Source organism: Cydia amplana, chromosome 5 (assembly GCF_948474715.1).
Source record: "Cydia amplana chromosome 5, ilCydAmpl1.1, whole genome shotgun sequence".
Lineage (NCBI taxonomy): Eukaryota > Metazoa > Arthropoda > Insecta > Lepidoptera > Tortricidae > Cydia > Cydia amplana.
Window position 1 is genome coordinate 13,910,209 of NC_086073.1, and position 20,499 is coordinate 13,930,707.

At 36.8% G+C, this 20,499-nt stretch overlaps 3 protein-coding genes across 3 annotated transcripts in view; 2 read left to right on the top strand and 1 right to left on the bottom strand.

Moving 5' to 3' along the window:
- The window catches only part of LOC134648101 (uncharacterized), a 32,057-nt gene extending 26,363 nt beyond the window's left edge, over positions 1-5,694 (top strand). Inside the window, exons 3-5 of the mRNA XM_063502570.1 lie at positions 3,050-3,229; positions 4,392-4,528; positions 5,313-5,694. Of these exons, the coding sequence (XP_063358640.1) occupies positions 3,050-3,229; positions 4,392-4,528; positions 5,313-5,558 (563 nt within the window). The 3' untranslated portion in view covers positions 5,559-5,694. The remainder of the gene's footprint in view (positions 1-3,049; positions 3,230-4,391; positions 4,529-5,312) is intronic.
- A 2,034-nt stretch (positions 5,695-7,728) lies between these two features.
- Positions 7,729-18,551, bottom strand: LOC134648351 (uncharacterized). Its single transcript, XM_063502867.1, has 5 exons — positions 18,390-18,551; positions 17,842-18,042; positions 16,372-16,518; positions 15,561-15,672; positions 7,729-8,649 (listed from the first exon to the last, which is right to left on the bottom strand). The coding sequence occupies exons 1-5, from the start codon at positions 18,540-18,542 to the stop codon at positions 8,225-8,227; spliced, it is 1,038 nt and encodes a 345-aa protein (XP_063358937.1). The 5' UTR covers positions 18,543-18,551; the 3' UTR covers positions 7,729-8,224.
- On the top strand, positions 9,523-15,307 carry LOC134648316 (trichohyalin-like). Its single transcript, XM_063502814.1, has 2 exons — positions 9,523-9,607; positions 12,845-15,307. The coding sequence occupies exon 2, from the start codon at positions 12,851-12,853 to the stop codon at positions 15,254-15,256; it is 2,406 nt and encodes an 801-aa protein (XP_063358884.1). The 5' UTR covers positions 9,523-9,607; positions 12,845-12,850; the 3' UTR covers positions 15,257-15,307.
- Positions 18,552-20,499: the final 1,948 nt, after the last annotated feature.

The window sequence follows — 20,499 nt, forward strand, 5'->3', positions numbered from 1 at the left end:
ATTTTTTGTCGCGCGATTATTTTGTCGCAGAAATGCAACGTATGTGTTTATATGCCAGTGCGCGCACATGTGACAAGAAAATATGTATTACAGCGCGATTTTAAAATCGCGTCGCACAATTTAAAATCGTGGTGCGCGCTTGGCCTTAAAGTTCCAAACTCGGACAGACATAGCCGCGATATTTATTAAACTAAAACGAACATAAATAATCTTTAATAGAAAAAAACCGACTTCTCTAACTACTAGCCTGGACCCACTTAACGGCGCTTATACTTTATTTGGTAATATAGCTGGTCAACCAAATCTTGTCAGTAAAAAAAGGCGCGAAATTCAAATTTTCTATGGGACGATATCCTTCGCGCCTACATTTTTCAAATTTGCCGCCTTTTTCTACTGTCAAGATCTGGTTGACCAAGTATATGTATACATTTTATGGTAATCATAGTGGTATATTTAGTTTAGGTACCATAGTGATTTTCCGGGTCACGGTCCGGGTCCGTGTCCGGATCCGAGTCCGGGTCCGAGTCCGAGTACGGGTCCGAGTCCGGAGTCCGGGGCCCAGTCCAAGTCAAAATCGAAATTCAAAATCACAAAACGTGTACTATGCGTCGTTGAAGAGTTCTGTTCTGATCATCATCAGCAGTTCCACTTCATCAAATGCCACAGTTTGTAATGTAAATGCTTGATTTTCTGATGAAAATATATAAAATCCTATACGTAATGCCTTTAAGATTTTAGAAGTTCCCTCTATTTCTCATGGATCCCATGTTCAGGACTTGAGATTGACATAAATGTGCCTAAAAACCTAACTTGCTTAACAAACATAACGAAAAGGACAAATCGCCAAATGCGAGCTATGCGTCGTTGAAGAGTTCCGTTATGATCATCATCAGCAGTTCCACTTCATCAAATGCGACAGTTTTTAATGAAAATGCTCGATTTTCTGATGAAAATACAAAAATCTCTATACGCATGCCTTTAACATTGGAGGAGTTCCCTCGATTCCTCGTGGCCACATGATGGGAATCATCAGAACTCGAGCTTGACAAAAATGTGGCTTAAAAACTTAATTTGCTTAACAAACATAACGAAGAGGACAAATCGCCAAACGTGAACTATGCGTCGTTGAAGAGTTTTGTTCTGATCATCATCAGCAGTTCCGCTGCATCAAATGCGACAGTTTTTAATGAAAATGCTCGATTTTCTGATGAAAATACAAAAATCTCTATATGCATGCCTTTAAGATTTGAGGAGTTCCCTCAATTCCTCATGGATCCCATCTTCAGAACTCGAGCTTGACAAAAATGTGGCTTAAAAACTTAACTTGCTTAACAAACATAACGAAGAGGACAAATCGTCAAACGTGTACTATGCGTCGTTGAAGAGTTCCGTTCTGATCATCATCAGCAGTTCCACTTCATCAAATGTCACTTTTTTGAATGTATATGCTTGATTTGTTGATAAAAATACAAAAATCACTATATGTATGCCTTTAAGATTTGAGGAGTTCCCTCGATTCCTCATGGATCCCATCATCAGAACTGGGTTTTGACAAAAACGGGACCAATCTGTAAGCATATACATGCAATCAAAAAAAAAATTTCAAAATCGGTCCAGCAATGACGGAGATATGGAGTAACAAACATAAAAAAAAATAAAAAACAAAAAAAAAACATACAACCGAATTGATAACCTCCTCCTTTTAGATTTGGAAGTCAGTTAAAAAACAGGCCAATCCGAGTTTTAATTTTTAGATCAGACATATTGGAAACAGATCTAGAGTAATAAGTTACTCTAAGGAACGCACTACGATTAATTTATTGCAGTTTCAGAACCGCAAACAGTGTAACATACGGTATGCTTCATAAGGTCGCACTAATATACAACACGCATAGACATGCATAGAATGTAACGCTAGCGTTTATATCAGTGCCAAAACTGGTGGTGGCTTTACAGAGAACTACTTATTTACGATAGGTATTATAAAATTCATGTACCTATTTCTCAATGACCTTACGTAATATTTTGTATTTACTTACAAAAACAAGTAGTAATTTGTAAACACATTCCTTATACCTAGATGTCTAATGCAAATATAATGCCTAAAGGTCAAGTGATGCACCTTGAGAACAACGTCATCTAAGTTTTTTATTTTTATTTTTGCATAGTTTCGGACGGAAGTACCTTAATTTGTACTTCCCTCATTTTTGTGTAGGTACCTATGCTAATATGGAGCTGATCTGATGGTAGTTGATTGTTGGTCTTATATTTATATTATCAACTCCTCAATGGATAAAAGCAATTTAACCACATCTAGTTGGTGCCACGAAATGTACCTACCTACAGACTGTAAATAGTTTAAAAATGCTACAACGCTAAGTGCATGTTGTGCAACCACATGGACAATAGACAATTAATTCTTATTTGGCATATTCCAACCCAGGAGCAATGTCACGACCGTGATCGCAGAATCCGTGGTGTCGCAATTTGGGGTACACGACACACGGCCCATGTCGAGGGTCGCTTATTAGCTCCGCGGATGTATGTAAATTATTATTCACTATTTATTCATTCACGCCTGTATATTACGTGAGGTTAGAACATGCGACCTCGTGGCTGTGTTTATTTATAAGTGTGGGACTAGGACGCACTTATAAGGGCCATCGGTATAAAGGCTCGTGTTGAGGAAATTGAGTTAAATAATCACATTTTGTAGTAATTCAATCCGAGACGGAATATTATGCATGCTCTACCAACTCAATGGCCAATAAATGCAATTATTTACTGAACACTTAATAAAATTCGTTTTTATGTTATTTTAGGTTACTTGTAATTTTAATGCAATATTACGTGCCTAAATACCTACCTAGTGGCGTTAGCATTACTCAGATCTAATTATGGGAATAAGTACCTATAAATTAAAAAAATGTTTTTCTATTGTCACAAAACCCTGTTAAGCGTTGTAAATTAAGCGCAGTAAATTACTCAATCCCCTGTCGAACTTCTTAAAGTCACACAAAATGTAACGATGACCGTCCTATTTCCTCAGGACCAAAGGAATTCTTCTACCGCGGGCACAACTACTTCTACAGCGGGCACGTGCCCGCGCTGGCCAACAAGAAGATGGACTGGCTGGACGGGCGCAACCTCTGCCGCGAGTACTGCATGGACCTCGTCTCGCTCGAGACGCAGGAGGAGAACAACCTCATCTTTAAGCTTATACAGCAGAGTAAGTTTACTTTTTAAATATCAGTAAATTTGTCAAATTTTGTAACGTGGCTCTTCTGCGTTCAAATCCGGTAGGTAGTTCTGATTTTTGGCAGTCTTATTTATGATGTTGGCCCAATTAATAATCCAAGTTTGTGACCTCGAGCGCTGAACGCAACTTTGTCAAATATCGAATAAACCGCGAAAATTACAATTACGGGTTTCTTTTAGATTTTGATAACTAGGTTTTGATAGTACCTTTTGGGCGTTTTTAAAGAAGACTAAATTTGCTGTAGTAGGCGCTTTAGTCTCGGGCGATGCCGCTTGGCACGATTGTTCCTAAGGTCAAACAAAACTGATTTGGCCCGGTAGCCACGAGATCGTACCGTGCCTACCCCCCCCCCCCCCCCCCAAAAGGGAGGGGAAAGGGTTGGATCCCCAGGTCTAATCTAATATACGCAAATGCTGAACGTATAAATTTACTGTATTAATTAGTAAATAGTAATTATCCAAACTATTAGTCTCCAATAAACACCACTGTGTAATGGCCGTGTTTGACCGAATCACGTAGTTGGCTAGTTAAATGCGATCATCATGTGGGTTCAAATCGTCATCAGCATTAACACTGCCAGTGCAACTGCTGGGGCAAACTTATTTCGACTTAGAAGCAGACGATTCAACGGAGCCACGAAGTTTTGGCGCCTAAATAGTGTTTAGTTTTAAGACTTTTAGTTTATGAAATTTATATGTAAGTAAAGGACCTAAGTTAGTCATCAAAATACACATAGATCATCGTAATTTAACATCCAATTCTTTGAAGACAAACTAAACGAAATATGTACCTAAATTAAATCCCTTATATTTTTCTTGCACCATTCAGTCCGCCATTTGTATTTTGTGCAATAAAGTTTTAATAAATAAACTTCACATAGAACCATTACATACATTTAGTCAGTTTAGAGCTCTCAATGAACTATTTGGTGTTACAGGTTATGTTACCTCTGTAATTATAAATATATAATAACTCCTTTTTTTCTCACTTTAAAAACACCCAAATACGAAAATTATATGGTTAATTATGTACATCGCTCCTTTCAAACCGCGATATCTCAAAATGTTGTCAGAGTGACTAGACATGTTCTTTCCGTGTACCCTTCATATCTAATCAGAGTACCTCCTTGCAGATGACGTGCCCTACATTTGGACATCTGGTCGTCTCTGCGACTTCAAGGGCTGCGAGGGGCGTAAGGATCTCGAGCCCAAGAACCTCTTCGGCTGGTTCTGGTCCGCCAACCGCGAAAAGATCACGCCCACCAACAGGGTAAGTGCCACGGAATTATGACCACAACATAGTCTTCACACGCTTCTTTTTCTTTATATCCCAGTCGCCAGTCTGTATTCTACAGGTTGCAACTTCGGGGAGTGTGTTTAAGAGCTGCACGAGCTTATTCCACCGTCGCCATTCTACCATCGGACTTTTGTTCCCATCCTTACTTGGTAGATATTCCACCAATTTCTTATGCGCACTGCCAAGGAATGGAATTCCTTGCCGGCGTCTATATTTCCGAGCTCATATAACCCGGCAACCTTCAAATCAAGGGTGAACAGGCACCTTCTGGGCAGGCTCCCTCCATCGTCGGCCACGTCTTCGCCTCGCCTAGTCTGTGGCCATGAGTAAGCCCATTTATAATATATAAAACCGGCCAAGTGCGAGTCGGACTCGCGCACGGAGGGTTCCGCACCATCAACAAAAAATAGAGCAAAACAAGCAAAAAAACCGGTCACCCATCCAAGTACTGACCCCGCCCGACGTTGCTTAACTTCGGTCAAAAATCACGTTTGTTGTATGGGAGCCCCACTTAAATCTTTATTTTATTCTGTTTTTAGTATTTGTTGTTATAGCGGCAACAGAAATACATCATCTGTGAAAATGTCAACTGTCTAGCTATCACGGTACGTGAGATACAGCCTGGTGACAGACGGACGGACGGACGGACGGACGGACGGACGGACAGCGGAGTCTTAGTAATAGGGTGCCGTTTCTACCCTTTGGGTACGGAACCCTAAAAAACTATATATTTATATCGCTCTCGTTTCTATTACAGATCCCCAACGGCTGGGGCTACAACCCGTGGTCCCAGACCGGGCACAAGAAGCGGCCGCAGCCCGACAACGCAGAGTTCGACATCAACCAGACCGCCGAGTCGTGCCTGTCCGTGCTCAACAACGTGTACAACGACGGCATCGCGTGGCACGACGTGGCGTGCTACCACGAGAAGCCCGTCGTCTGCGAGGACTCCGAGGAACTCCTCAACTACGTCGCCAGCACCAACCCTGGGCTCCGTCTGTGATCAAACCGCCTTCTAATATTTAGTTATTTAAATCGGAACAAGCTAACTGTTACCACAATCACTAATTTTACTGTGATCAACACACTAGCCATATATTTTTTTTAGGGACAAACGCAAGTTTACTACTACTCAAATCCACTAAATTTAAAATGTAGCATTACTGTGATTTAATCAAGACACTGTTAACCGATGTTATCGGTTAGGTACCTTATGTCCGCAGTTAAGGTTGACGAATTATAAAATGAGCCGATCTTTCGAATAAGTTTGAACAAGATCGGCTCACTTTATATAGATGGTCAAACAAATCTTGTCAGTAGAAAAAGGCACGAAATTCAAATTTTCTATGGGACGATATCTCTTCGCGCCTACATTTTTTCAAATTTGCCGCCTTTTTCTACTGACAAGATCTGCTTGACCATTTATATTTCGTCAACTTTACCTATGGTGAAACTATGGTGTGGTCATATAGCAATAAAATACGATTCACATTAAAAATGTGGAAATTAAATTCCTGATTGTCAATGTGTGAACCATTTTTGGGCCAACCGACAAAGAATAAAATTGTTTTTAAAAAGAATTTGTAAGTAAAGGGCCGTGTACACTGTCCAACTTGCCATACAGTATGACATCGAAAACTCCCAGCAACACTGCCTGTACATCGTACAATATTTTGTACAGTAACTTTAATTTAAGTACCTATCAAATAAGTTGAATTTAGTGTATCACCTTAGGGACGAATTTTCTTTTGTATATAAAATAAAATTAAGAAAGATAATCAACTGGTTTTATTCCTTTGTCATTTTACTTTTCTAGTTTAATAAACACAAAACACTTTCAGTATAGTTGAGGTAGTATTAGGTTTGTCTCTCTATATTGAGTATTATTTATCATAATTTGTGAAGAGGTATAATCAAGCAGGCTGATGGTGATTTACAGGCAATACTCTAAGACCGAACTTTGTGTAATGTTATAAAATATTTTCCAGTTTGGCTACACTATATCGTCAGGCGACAACCAAAACTCACTTATTCCTAACAAAAACTCACTTATTCCTAACAAAAATCAACCTTATTTAGGTATTAATATGGTTCATTATGGCTATTAACTTGTGGTAGTAATTAGTGAGATTTGAATGTCACCTGACGATATAATATCCTTCTAAGGCCCAGCAACAATTGAAAAACCCAAAATTTGCCACTGAAATTGAACCTATAGTGCAGGCAGTAGAGTTGATTTTTATTTGTTTGAAAATTAAACGAAACAAATGAAATGCAACTCTATTCCAATTGAATATGGTTTAAATTTTATCGAATCTGAAGAAGTACTATAGGTAGGACCTTGGGCCTTAGGAGGATATACTCAATGTAACAACTACTGTTTAAATGAATTAAATTATAGATGGTTATATTATATAGACTGAAAACCACACACCAATTAGGATAATTACTCCTCGACTTATTTAAATATATATTCCAAACATAAAGATAATTTTAATACAAAGTCATAAGAACAAAAATAGCATATTACTCTCAAACTTAAAAAATAAGTTCACTCTAGATAAACAACAATTCTTTTTATAGCAACATATGTATATGTTGTGGAGACATAGGTATAGGTACCTATGTACACGTCTAATCAGTCTAATGCCATGCATAAGTATTAGATACAATTGTTTACTTAAACAATACTCACTCAGTATAACTTTTACTTATACTCGTAAACGTATTGAATTTGCTTCGATATATATTATTTTAACAGCATCTGCAGTAAGCAGGGAAAGCGCCAGGATTCAACATTTAATATAACATTCAACTTAAACTATGCATAGTTTAAGTTGTGAGCATGTTAGTCACATCATGATGTGACCAACATGCTCACAAAATTAAAATAAATACTGAAAAATACTTATTAAACAAAAATATAAACTTCTCGTTAGCAACAGCACTATGTTTTAACTATAACCTATTAAACCATTGTAATACACTACAACTACACTTAAAAAGCCTTATATTATTTTGATCTCTTACAACACATATAACCCTGATGTCAATTATAGAATCTAAATCAGTACTGACAGAAAACCTACAAACATACTTTTCTGTCCATTTATCATAAGAAAAGAAGGTACCTAGTTATGAAGTAGCTTACCAAAATAACAAACCTGCTTAAAGTACCTTCGCAATGTTAACGCATGCTTCATTTTCAGTTGAGTATACAAGAAAATAAAAGTCCAGCTTTTAAGTGTACATACTTAAAAATAATTCTGTAAATGAAATAAGTAGCTTCATAAGCTCAGTAAACAAATAACAAATAACTTATTCACTATAGTAACGTGACATATAAATGGCTAAATGTTTAATGTATGGCACCCAGAAATATATGTAGCTATGGCTAAATTATGTACCTATTTACATAAAATATATAACCAGGGAAAAATAAACTCTCACACGTCTTAAAAACAAAAACATCACTGCACAATTACAGCACTACAAAACTTCCATAAAGTGTATCCACCGGCAAGGAGAGGCGGGTTTGTTTTATCACTAGTATTAAAAACAATTAATTATGTTCTGCCAATGGATAAGCAATCTGCTTGGACACTTGTAGGCACTGCAGTCGAAAGCTAGAGGTATGCGGCTTGCGACTGTAGCGCCTTCAAATACTTTCTAAGCAAACTGTTCGAAATCATCAAAATGCCGGCGTTGATAGCCACAGAAAGTAGAATGACGCGTAGTCGCTCTTCCGACTGACTTTCTATCCTTGTACCTTTCACACATGCTCAGATCGTGGCACTTGTTAAGTATTATCTTCAAAACGTTATACTGTATGCCATTGACTTTGATATACATCTTCGAGTACTCTTCAATCTCGTCTGCCGTGAGCCGATTGTCCTGGCGGTTGGTGACGACAGTGCTACATTCATCCGAGCTAGCGTCGTCGGCAAGTTCGAGCTGCGGGGCGTCTTTGGCGATGGCTTCGTATTGGTCGACGGTGATCGTGGCGGGAGACACCACGGGTAGTTCCCTCGGCATGACCGGCTTGAGGATGCATGCGTGGTGTTTACGCCGGCTCGAATAAAACGTGGAAATATCTGGAAGACAAATAAATTGGAGTAAATAAAAAAATATACTTATATTTACACAGTCTCTGATCTAGAGACAATAAGCCCCCACGCAAACTGGTGATGGTGCTCAGTGGAACACCACCCTAAATAATAATAAAAAAAAAACATAAACCATCTGATTATGGCTAGAACAGCCGATTACAGATTAAAAAAAAAATTACACAGTCGTCACACTTAGTTAATTACCATGTATAATTAGACATTTATTAAGTATAATTTGCCTTCACTTCACGTAGGTATTTAAACTAATTAGCAAAGCTCCGTATCAATTAGCACAAACGAAGTATACTTGGTACTTGTACAGTTTCAAACCACCGTCCATCAGGCGATACCTTTAAAAAAGTTTGATTTTATTTTAAACAAGTTTACCCTAAAACCGAGTATTTCTATTGCCATATTATCGCTCACCGGATCCCTCTCAAGGCTCACACACTGACATCCATTATTGTAGGTATGTTGTAGGTAGGTTAAAAAACTTAAAAACAAACTATGTAGGTACTCGAGAATACTATTGTATTTACAAAACATAGCATAGTTTAAAAAAAATGCATGTATTAAATATTAAATAATGACATTAGTTTGTCGCTTTCCTGCCCTGTCCGATTAATTATGAACGCGATCACTGTGTAAGGTTGGTACCTATTCCACCTGACCAATTTCTTGGTCCAATGTGCATTGCGTCTCATTCTCTCACTAAGAAAAATGTGAGACTCAAATACACATTGGACAAAGAAATTGGACAGGTGGAATACGACCCTTAGCGCTATTCCGTCTCGCTTGCCTCACCCCCGGCCCCCGCCCCCCGTACACCGATATCTTTTCTTTAGTCGCCAGTCGCCAGCTGACACTGCCAGGCTGACACGTCGTCATTGTGCCCTCCATAATAAACAAACACAAATCTTATGCAAACGGGAGTTTTTAACTAGTAAGTACACGTTTTACTGATTCTGTTTTAGTTATTTTGTTAAAGATCGTATCGGTTAAATCACATTGGGTTTTCATTCACCTAACGCGGTCGCGGAAAGTCTGACGTAGCCAGGCAACTGACATTGTTTTCATGCGTCGAACGGAACGACCCAGTGAGGTTGAATCATGATGTTTTTATTTACGTAATACTTATGTACTTGCCTAAGGTATATAACAGGATTGGTAATTAACTAAATGCTTATTGTTACCCATCGCATAACTTATATCAGTTATAACTAGGTTAGTCTAGGTAGGTAGATATACAGGGTGGCCCATTTAGATCGGTCAGTATGGGAAAATCTGAAACTATAAGACATACGACGATCTCTTCTTAGGAACCATGTCATCGATTTTAGTAACAAGAAAAACTGCATTCATACATTTAAAAAAAATGTGTACTCAGCTCGGGAATCGAACCCGGACGTTTTGAATAAAAATATCTAAAATTATTTCTATTTAGATATCGATTGTGTAGGTCTTAAGCAGTAAATGTTACTATGAAACATGATGTCTGAAATGAATAAAATGCATTGTATTCATATCCTTTAATTTATTTTAGTATGTTTTCGAAATGGCCACCATTTTTTTCAATACATTTTACATAAAAAAAAAATTAAATGTATGAATGCAGTTTTTCTTGTTACTAAAATCGATGACATGGTTCCTAAGAAGAGATCGTCGTATGTCTTATAGTTTCATATTTTCCCATACTGACCGATCTAAATGGGCCAACCTGTATACCCGTGTCTAAATTCTGACACGCAATGTGCCTCAAACTTGATTTTAATTACTATAAACTGAATGATTTCTTGGAAGATAAAAATGATCACGAATGCTATTAGTTTTAATTATTATTCATTTTATAATTTTATCTCATATATTTTTTAATCACTATTATTAAATTTGTGTGACATAAAATTTCTTATTCTTGACATGACTATTAAATAAATAAATTAATATTATATACTTATCCTACAATTTCAATGTTAATTCAAATTATCAATAATATTTCCTAGACATTCATTGCTATAAAATGTTAAATTACAATCTCTTAACCATTGTGTTAAAAGACCTAATTTTATAATTATTATATAAATATACTGTCGAATACCTAGCATAATTTAGATTTAGATTTAAGACTATTGCTGTGCCCTACCAGGGTCCATGTGAAACTCACTTTCACTATGTAACACCAATGTAACAACCATGGATGCAATAAATAAATTATGAATAAATTATGAATAATGGCTCCTCTACACGATGGGCCAACGCCGGCCACTCCAAGGGACGCATTTATGCGTTAGAGGGAGCAAGTGATATTGCTATCTCATTCTACCGCATGGCTGCGTCCCTTGGAGTGGCCGGCGTTGGCCCATCGTGTAGAGCAGCCATAACGCGGATTGCAACAATACCTGGGTCTGTTGCAGGGATGTTGCGAATATCCGCATCCGCAACCAACCGTGGAACTTCCGCATTATTTTCAACATCCGCATCTGCATCCGCATCCGCATAAAATCGATGCGGAGTTTAATGCGGATGCGGATGTGCAACAGGTCGGTACGTCTTAGCACCGGCGTAAGTGCTAGACTGCTAGGTAATTTAGTCATTAGCCAAAAAAACCTATTAGAAATGAGCAGTCAAACGTGAGTGGGACTTAATGTACGGAACCCTTGGAACACGAGTCCGACTCGCACTTGGTCGGTTTTTTTAAATAAAAATTACTAAAATGTAATATGTATTTGACTTTTTTATGTACCTATCTTAAAAATCCATGAAACCAGGGCCGGATCTAGGGTAGAGCGAGTGGAGCGGCCGCTCTAGGCGCCGGATGGCAAGGGGGGCGCCAAAATGGCAAATGAGAAAAAAAAAGGTCTAAAAGACGCGAGTGTGGCGAGGGGGGGGGGGGTGGAAAATACGCTTGAATACTTCAACGAAGGGCGCCAAAATCCGATTTCGCTCTACCCTGATCAAGGGCTCGGGCCGGCACTCAATGGGTACGGTGACATGTGTCATTTCTATACAGTATTGTGAGTTTTGGCGTTATTAGGTTATAAAACTTATAAATATGTGGAGATGGCACCTGGCAATCTACCTAGAGAGTTCAAAAAACACTATAGTCGATTAATTAAAAAAAAAAAAACCGATCAAATATGAGTCGGACTCGTCCACCAATAATATGTTCTGTAGAAATGTAACTTAATTTTTATTTTTTTATAAATTTATAGTTTTCAGATTTTTCCCTGTACTTTGTAGTGTAAGATGATTTATTACTTGCCAAATTTCATAGTTCTAGCCTAGCTAGGTCGACGGGAAGTACCTACCCTATAAATTTGATTCCCTTGAGTGTCGAAATATATTTTTTATGCGGCATAAACGGCCGTATATTTTTTACATTAACTTAGAAGTTTGTTCCTTTTTTCCTTTTGAGATAAGTACTGAACCCTAAAAAAGAGTGAACGACATATTAACTTGTAACTCACTGAGTCATATTTGACCTGTGTATGTGACAGACACCTCTTCCCTTTTTATTATCCGACTTCAAAAATGAGGTTTTCAATTTATTATGATTTTAGATAAATCTTGAGATAAGTCATTAACTTATATTAGATTTCCCCTGTTTCTAATTTTGTTCTATTAGATCTGGCTTACATCTGGATCATAAAATTTAAACAGAATAAAAAATAATTTGACACTACCTTAAGGCTCGTATCGTATGGTATTTGGAGAATTAAGTAACAGGGGAAATCTATGTGCGCCATCTGTAAAAGGCTTTGACTAGCCAATCCCATTATAAAATAAAATAAAAAAAATCCTATTTGGCCAAAACACAGCTAATAGGTATAGCTATGATGTGTTGTGGACCAATTATTAAATAATTGATATTAGAATTAGAACTATTTTATTAAATTATACAACGGGACTTAATCGCGTATCTAAGTTTTAAGATTTACCTCCGACGTTTCGAGGACGGCGTTGTCCCCGTGGTCTCGGAGAAGACTGGCTTAAGTTGACATCAGCATCGTCTAACCGCGCGAGTTTTTCGAACTACCCGCACTTGGTCTTGTTTATAATTTAATTTAATAATGTGTAAAAATCGTGAAAGTTTAAATCAGTGTTAGAACTATTTTATCAACTCACTACCTAGGTACTCAGATTATTTATATTTAGGTACTTAAATACATTGTTTCTGTTTCAGTTAAGGATGAGTCAACTTAAACCTGATAATAAAGAAGAATACTTAGCCAAAAAGAGAGAACAGGCGAAGTTATGGTACCAAAATATTAAAAACAACCCAGAATTATATGCGGAATATCAAAGGAAAAATAGACTAAAATATGAAAATAGGCTAGCGCGAAAAAAAGTAGTCCCCATAAGTGAGATGACATCTACACAGCAAAGAAAGCAGAGGAAAAAATGGAGGGAAGAATCAAAGACAAGATATCAACGAATGAAAGGTAAGAAAGAAAGAGATAAACAATCAGGAGCTGAAAATAGTTCACCAGAAGATGACAGTTACCCCGTTCATTTAATAGAGACCATTATACTACAACCTAACCCTGAGAATACCGAAGAAGATACTATAAAGACAGATAGTCAGGATTTAAACAGCCAAGGCATTGAAGATAATCTGGAATTAAATTCAAATTACCAAAATAGATATGAAAATTATACAATGCAAGAACATATTCCTACAATAGAAAAGACATCTTGTCAGCAAAAAAATCAAACGGGAAATATAGAAAGAAGAAAGGGAAGACAGGAACCAGATAAAGATAAAAATGAAAACCTCAAACCTGAGGACACTGCAGAAGTTTTCACCATAAAGATGGTAAATGAGGACCTAAACTACCAAAGTATCAATGACAATCCGGAATTAAACTTGAGTGATATTGGAAACCATGAAAGGAAAAAAGCGCAAGGCATAAATGTCCCCTCAAACGAAATGACATCTTGTCAGCATCAAATGCAAAGGGAGACGTTAAGAGACCATGAAGGGGAAGTACAGAATTACAGTATTAATAACAATCCAGAATTTAATTTGGATTATCAAGGTCAGTATGAAAGGAACAAAGAGCAAGAAAATATTACCCCGACGTCATGTAGTCAGCAGAAAATGCAAAGACAGAACTTAAGAGAAGACGGGAAGAGAAGATGTCAAGCAAAGAAAGATAAAAATGGTAAACGTACAGAGAAGTGGAGAACGGAATCGAAAAGGAGATATCAACAACTGAAAGAAAAAAAAGGCAGGGAGAAACAAGCTGTGGCTGAGAATAGAGAAGATTATTTAACCAAAAAGCGAGAACAGGCGAAGTCATGGTACCAACATATTAAAAGCATCCCAGAATTATACGCGGAATATCAAAGGAAAAATAGACTAAAATATGAAAAAAGGCTAGCGCGACAAAAAGTAGTCCCCATAAGTGAGATGACTTCTACACAGCAAAGAAAGCAGAGGAAGAAATGGAGGGAAGAATCAAAAAGAAGATATCAACGAGTGAAAGGCAAAAAAGAAAGAGATAAACAGTCAGGGGCTGAAAATATTTCACCAGACGATAACAGTAACCCCGTTCATTTAATAGAAACCATACTACTACCTAACCTTGAGAATACCGAAGAAGTGTTCACTATTAAGACGGAACGTCAGGATGTAAACTACCAAGACATTCATGATAATCTGGAATTAAATTCAGATTACCAACGACAACATGGAAATAATACAATGCAAGAAGAACATATTTCTACAATAGAAATTACATCTTGTCAGCAAAAAAATCAAACGTACGAACCAGATAAGGATAAAAACGAAAACCTTGAACCTGAGAACACTGAAGAAGTTTTCACCATTAAGATGGAAAGTGAGGACCTAAGCTACCAAAGTATCAATGACAATCCGGAATTAAATTTGAGTGATATTGGAAACTATGAAAAGAAAAAAGGTCAAGAGAATAATGACCCGTCGACAGAAATAACATCTTGTCAGCTTCAAATGCAAAGGGAAACGTTAACAGACCATGAAAGAGAAGTTAACAGCGAAGAGGATTTTTCCATAAAAGCAGAGTTTGAAGAGCTAAATTACAGTATTAATAACAATTCAGAATTGAATTTGGATTATCAAAGTCAATATGAAAGAAACAATGAGCAAGGAAAAAATACCCCAACAAAAGAAATATCATCTAGTCAGCAGATAATGCCAAGGAAGAACTTAAGAGAAGGGAAGGCATGTCAACCAAAGAAAGATAAAAAATATAAACGTAAACAGAGTAGAGAAGAACTTTTAGCCAAAAAGAGGGAACGCGAGAGGCTAAGGTACCACTATATTAAAAACAATCCGGAATTATATTCAGAATATCAAAGAAAACAAAATACAAACTATGAAAACAGAAAAGCGCAAAAAAAAATTCTCCTCATAACTGACATGACACCTCGTCAGCAAAAAAAGCAAAGGGAGAAGTGGAAGGAAGAATCAAAGAGAAGATATCAACGAAGGAAAGACAAAAAAGAAAGAGAGAAACAATCAGGGGCTGAAAATAGTTCACCAAAAGATGACAGTTACCCTGTCCAGTTATTAATTGTTAGAAAAACAAAAGCTGTAAGTGTGGATTTGTGAGAATTAGCCTTATTGATTGCCCAATGTCACAAAGACACGATGAGAACGTCTGACAGCCGAGGCTTTTATCCTCGCGTTTTGTACTCTTGGTCCAAAAAAACACAATTATAATTAGGAAACTTGCAAAATGCAACTTGCACTTGAAAAAAACACGCAAAATGGATGTTTGCCAGATATTGATTTCGTTCACCTGCTTACAATTAGGAGTTCGGTGCTACAGCATAGATAGACAATATGTAAAACCTGTAAAATTATAAAAAACAATTTTATTCATATTTCATAAATTAAAATGCAAATTGCTTACTTTGAATGTACACCGCCGGGTTCTTCTGCAGATGCACGGGCCACAGCTCCATGAGTTCAATAAAGTTAACCACGCCTTGGCTAGGAGAGTCCACGTACAGGTCTCCGAGCACCTGCAAAAAAGGAAAGTTTATTTTTTTGAACAACAAAATTGTGATGATTGAGCATATTGCTTACCTAATGGTAAACAGGTAGTCCATCAGTGCTTGGAACTTCGATACCTACTATTTTTGATGGCTAATAACAAGTTGCCTAATCTCTTAAAGGAGATTTACACAAATGTATATTTTGGTAGTTTAAAAATAAGAAGTGATATTAATTTAGAAATATTTAATAAAATGTCTCTCTTGTATGTTGGTGTTTATTGGTTTCACATTCAGGTGCACATTTCATACCTTTTTACAAGATTTTAATTAACTTGCTTGATTTTAATTAAAATTAATCATATTATGTTTGTAGGGGTCAAATCTGGCAAGTTCAATTTGACCCACTTCCTGACTTCCAATTAAACTGAAATTATGCATACAACCTACATATGTAAGTCGGGTGACAATGTAATATTATGGTACCATCGAGCTGATCTTATAATGGAGGTAGCCATGGGAACTCTGTGATAAAACAACGCAAACTAATTGTGTTTGGGGTTGTTAGAATTGTCTCAATGAGTAGTAGTTGTCTGTGAAAAGAGAATTATAGTCAGCAATAAAAGCTTGTAATTTTTTTTGAGAAAAACTTATTCTACGATACGATTCTGTCTCTTTTGTACGATTTAATTAAATAGACCCATGAATCTAAGAGGTTTTGGTACTTACAACATCGTTTCCTTTAGTACACAACAGGGCTATGGGCACAAAATATATAGCCCTGCTTTGATTGATTATGGTCTGGGATTTTTCAATGGATCCATGATTCCAGGTGGTGGCAATGATATCTTTAATTTCACATTCATCTGAGAGTGCCTGGAATTTTTAATTTCAATAAATATATTTATAGGATGTAGGTATAATAGGTACCTGAAAAAAGCTAACACAACAAGTAGTGTAACTAACTATTATTTTTACAATGGATGTCATATATTACAGAAAAAGCGGCCAAGTGCGAGTCGGACTCGCCCATGAAGGGTTCCGTATTTAGGCGATTTATGACGTATTAAAAAAAAACTACTTACTAGATCTCGTTCAAACCAATTTGGGAACCTCAAAAATTTATTGTTTTTTTTTTTCTATTTTTGTGTGAAAATCTTAATGCGGTTCACAGAATACATCTACTTACCAAGTTTCAACAGTATAGTTCTTATAGTTTCGGAGAAATGTGACTGACATACGGACGGACAGACAGACAGACATGACGAATCTATAAGGGTTCCGTTTTTTGCCATTTGGCTACGGAACCCTAAAAAGTGGCCAAGGCTTTACTTCAAATCAAAACCAAAAATAGCAGTTGTGGAATCTTTATCAAAATTAGTTGCAAAATTTCAAACAATAAATTGTCTAAGGAGTGTCTAACAAATTATAAGTAGTATTTTATTCATGTAGGACGTAGGTACCTATTCACAAATAATAGTTTTGATTATGATGCAGCTTAGTTTATATTAACCCTTAAATGCATGACTTTTTCTTTTTACCCGAAATTAATATATGTATCACATAATTGTTTGCCGATTCTAGGAAAAATAGTTAAAAAAAATATAACTTCGATTTTCACTGCGAAATCAGTGTTAGAAGTTGAATTGGCTAAATCATATTTATGTAAATATGTAATTTTCAGTAATAGATATATGAAATTTTTTACTACCATTAGAAAGGTACACTATTTGTGATATACCTATGATAAAGTTTTTAAATATAAAATAATTACAAACCCCGAAAAATCTGCCCAAAATGACATACTAAAAATCATCAACTTCCAGGTTTTTCCAAGTTTTCCGACATTCCGTCTATAAACAAATGTAATTTTTATAAATTAAAATACTGCGTAAATTTATGTAATGATTCGGAAAATTTATTAGTTTTACTATTGAAATAATATACAAGAACAAATAGAATTTGTTTAATAATGCATAACATTTGATGTTTATGTTGTGTGTATAAATGCATCACTATGCATTTAAGGGTTAAATCGTAAACTCAGTGGCAGATTTGCCCTAAGCCTCAGTAGGCAGGCAAGATGTTAGGGGCGGTCAATCATGACATAAAATTAGACAGAGGTGGTGGGTAAGTACTTACTACATGGCCTAGGATGGCCAATACGCCACTATGTAAATGTAAACTATACTTCCATACCTTATCAATTGGTACCACTCCATGAATACTGGCTTCAAACACCTTTGTAGGCAGTTTCTTGAACTCCGGAGCTAAATCCACATAGACCATGGTTTCATCCGGTCGTACATAGTACCCACAGTCAACCAACCAGATTAAAACTTGGGTTTCCATGTGGACAATACCGCGGGTCCATTTACTCTTGTGCCATACTGCAACATACTAGAAACAGAATTAAAAATGTGTCTAATGGCTAACTTTCTGTTTACTGAAAAATTTGTATAGAATCTCTAGGATAGACAAAATTTATTAAACAAATTGTTGTGTTAAAAGAACAGGAGTTTTTTTTAAATAACTATGAGGTACTTATTCATGAATATTGCTAAAGCCGCCAAAGGTAAGTAAGTAAGTTGACTGACGAGATCGTAGCTTCAGTTAGATTCAATAATATTATGAAGATTTATCTAAAACTCGTCACTTTCCTCTAACAAGAAACCGAGTTTTAAACACTGTTGTCAGTAGCCTTCAGAATACATACAAGAACATGAAAGAAGAAATAATGTACTCACTTTTCCGTGATTCACATCCGACCACTGTTTTTTCAAATAGGTGTTCAGCAGATCACACCGATCCTCATCTTTAAGTGGTCGATCACTCTCATTACCCTTTTCTTTTAAAAAGAACGAAAATGGGTTTTTCATATGTGTAACCGTAACTTCCATTACGATTAATTGTCTACAGCTAGTCTAGTACTTTATAAAAACTTGTTAATCCGTAATATGACAACAAATCAAATCACAATAAACAAAAAAGCGCCCGCAACACGCACTTTGTTTTCACACTTTTGCATTATGGCGGTAAACAATGTAAATTGTAAACATTTGACATGACATTTGTCTGATTGCTTGGTTTCAAAAATGTTTCAAAACCGTGAACAATATTATTATGTGCAACAGCGCTATCTATGAAAGATAGGCAACAATACCAAATCTACTAAGTTTAGAAGTTTCTAGAGATTAACAATACAAACTAGTTCGATCTAAAACTGCCAGATGGCGCAGTTTGACGTTATCAATAACAATTATTTCAGTAAACGTTTTTCCCATCACGGAACAATGGTGTTAGGAGGCGTGTGCGGAGCCGAAGCCAACACGTAGAGCCCCTTTGACACTTTAATGAAATGTAAGGGGTACACCGAGTGAATGCCCCGTATCATGGGACGCACGCAGAGGCAGCAGCAGCAACCGCCAGGCCAGGGTGTAAGGACTATTGAGTGTTCATGAACACTAAAATTAACTAGGTTATTGGGTGAAGGCTATGGTCTAAGTACTGAGCCATGGGATAAAAAAACGGTAATGCCTAATAAACGGCAGACGGTGACACGCCCTCACAAGTTGGGCCCGCACAACGCACAAGCGACATATATATATGTAGGATGGCTCAAGGGCAACAGTACCTAAACGTTTATTATTTTTTATTTTTTTCAAAATTGTACACCCAGTCAGTAGTTTCGGAGATAAAGGGGGGCGGCAAGCAGATCTTGTCAGTAGAAAAAGGCTGCAAATTTGAAAAATGTAGGCCAAAAGGGATGCCGTACCATAGAAAATTTGAATTTCGCGCCTTTTTTTAAATTATAAAAAAAATTAAATTTAATATATCAAATTTTGATATACAGGATGGATTTTCTTTTTGGGTCAGTGAGGGCAGCTACCAGATCCCGTGTTGCTACGAGAAAACGGTCTAAGAAGACCTTCCCTCGATTTCAAATTAATGAAGATTGGCTTTTTAGTACATTACCGTAAGTTGACCCCAAAGAAACTATTGATACTGGATAGGAATGGAATCGATTGGCATACAAAAATAGCATGTGAAAAATAAAAGCTTTCATTTTCATACAAATTGTATGGGAAAAGTTTTTCTCGATTTGTGGCTTTTCTAGCCGGAAATTTTTTTTTGGTTCCATACAAGCTTTTGATCCTTAATAGGAATGGGACGAATTGGCATAAAAAAAAAAGTTTGTCAAAAATGACCTTTTTCTCGCACCCTGTATGTTTTTTCCAAAATCTGTAAAAGCCAATCTTCATTAATTTGAAATCGAGGGAAGGTCTTCTTAGACCGTTTTCTTGTAGCAGCACGGGATCTGGTAGCTGTCCTCACTGACCCAAAAAGAAAATCCACCCTGTATACTTAACACGAGTACCTAATAAGTATAGTTTGAAAAACTTTGTTTTTTAACGTTCTCATTTACCCCGAAAAGTGGCCCCCATGTTTAAAATTATATTTGGTCAACCAGATCTTGACAGTAGAAAAAGGCGGCAATTTGAAAAATGTAGGCGCGAAGGGATATCGTCCCATAGAAAATTTGAATTTCGCGTCTTTTTTTACTGACAAGATTTGGTTGACCAGCTATAATTGGTTTATGTCATAGACTAGGAATCCTCTAGACGGAGTTTAGAGCAATTATTTCATGAAACCGATGCTGCCAAAAATTCGGGGGTGCGGGAGGACGAGGTGATATGACGAGCGAATCCCGTGCCGTGATTCTGACACTTTGACTCGAAGATGGAGTAAAACTACCGTATATAGTGGCAGAGGGGGTAGCGTTACTATGCTCAGTCTAGAGGATGTCTTGTCTGTGGTTTATGTTACCTACATGTTCATTTTTGGGTCACTAATTTA

What these genes read in the sequence shown, in the direction of transcription:
- LOC134648316 (XM_063502814.1), top strand. Translation starts at nt 12,851, where the DNA reads ATGAGTCAACTTAAACCTGATAATAAAGAAGAATACTTAGCCAAAAAG.
- LOC134648351 (XM_063502867.1), bottom strand. Translation starts at nt 18,542, where the DNA reads ATGGAAGTTACGGTTACACATATGAAAAACCCATTTTCGTTCTTTTTA. An exon ending in CGGATGTGAATCACGGAAAA is followed by an intron (nt 18,043 to 18,389) that starts GTGAGTACATTA and finishes TTCTGTTTCTAG; the next exon opens with TATGTTGCAGTATGGCACAA. An exon ending in GAGTGGTACCAATTGATAAG is followed by an intron (nt 16,519 to 17,841) that starts GTATGGAAGTAT and finishes TAAAAATTCCAG; the next exon opens with GCACTCTCAGATGAATGTGA.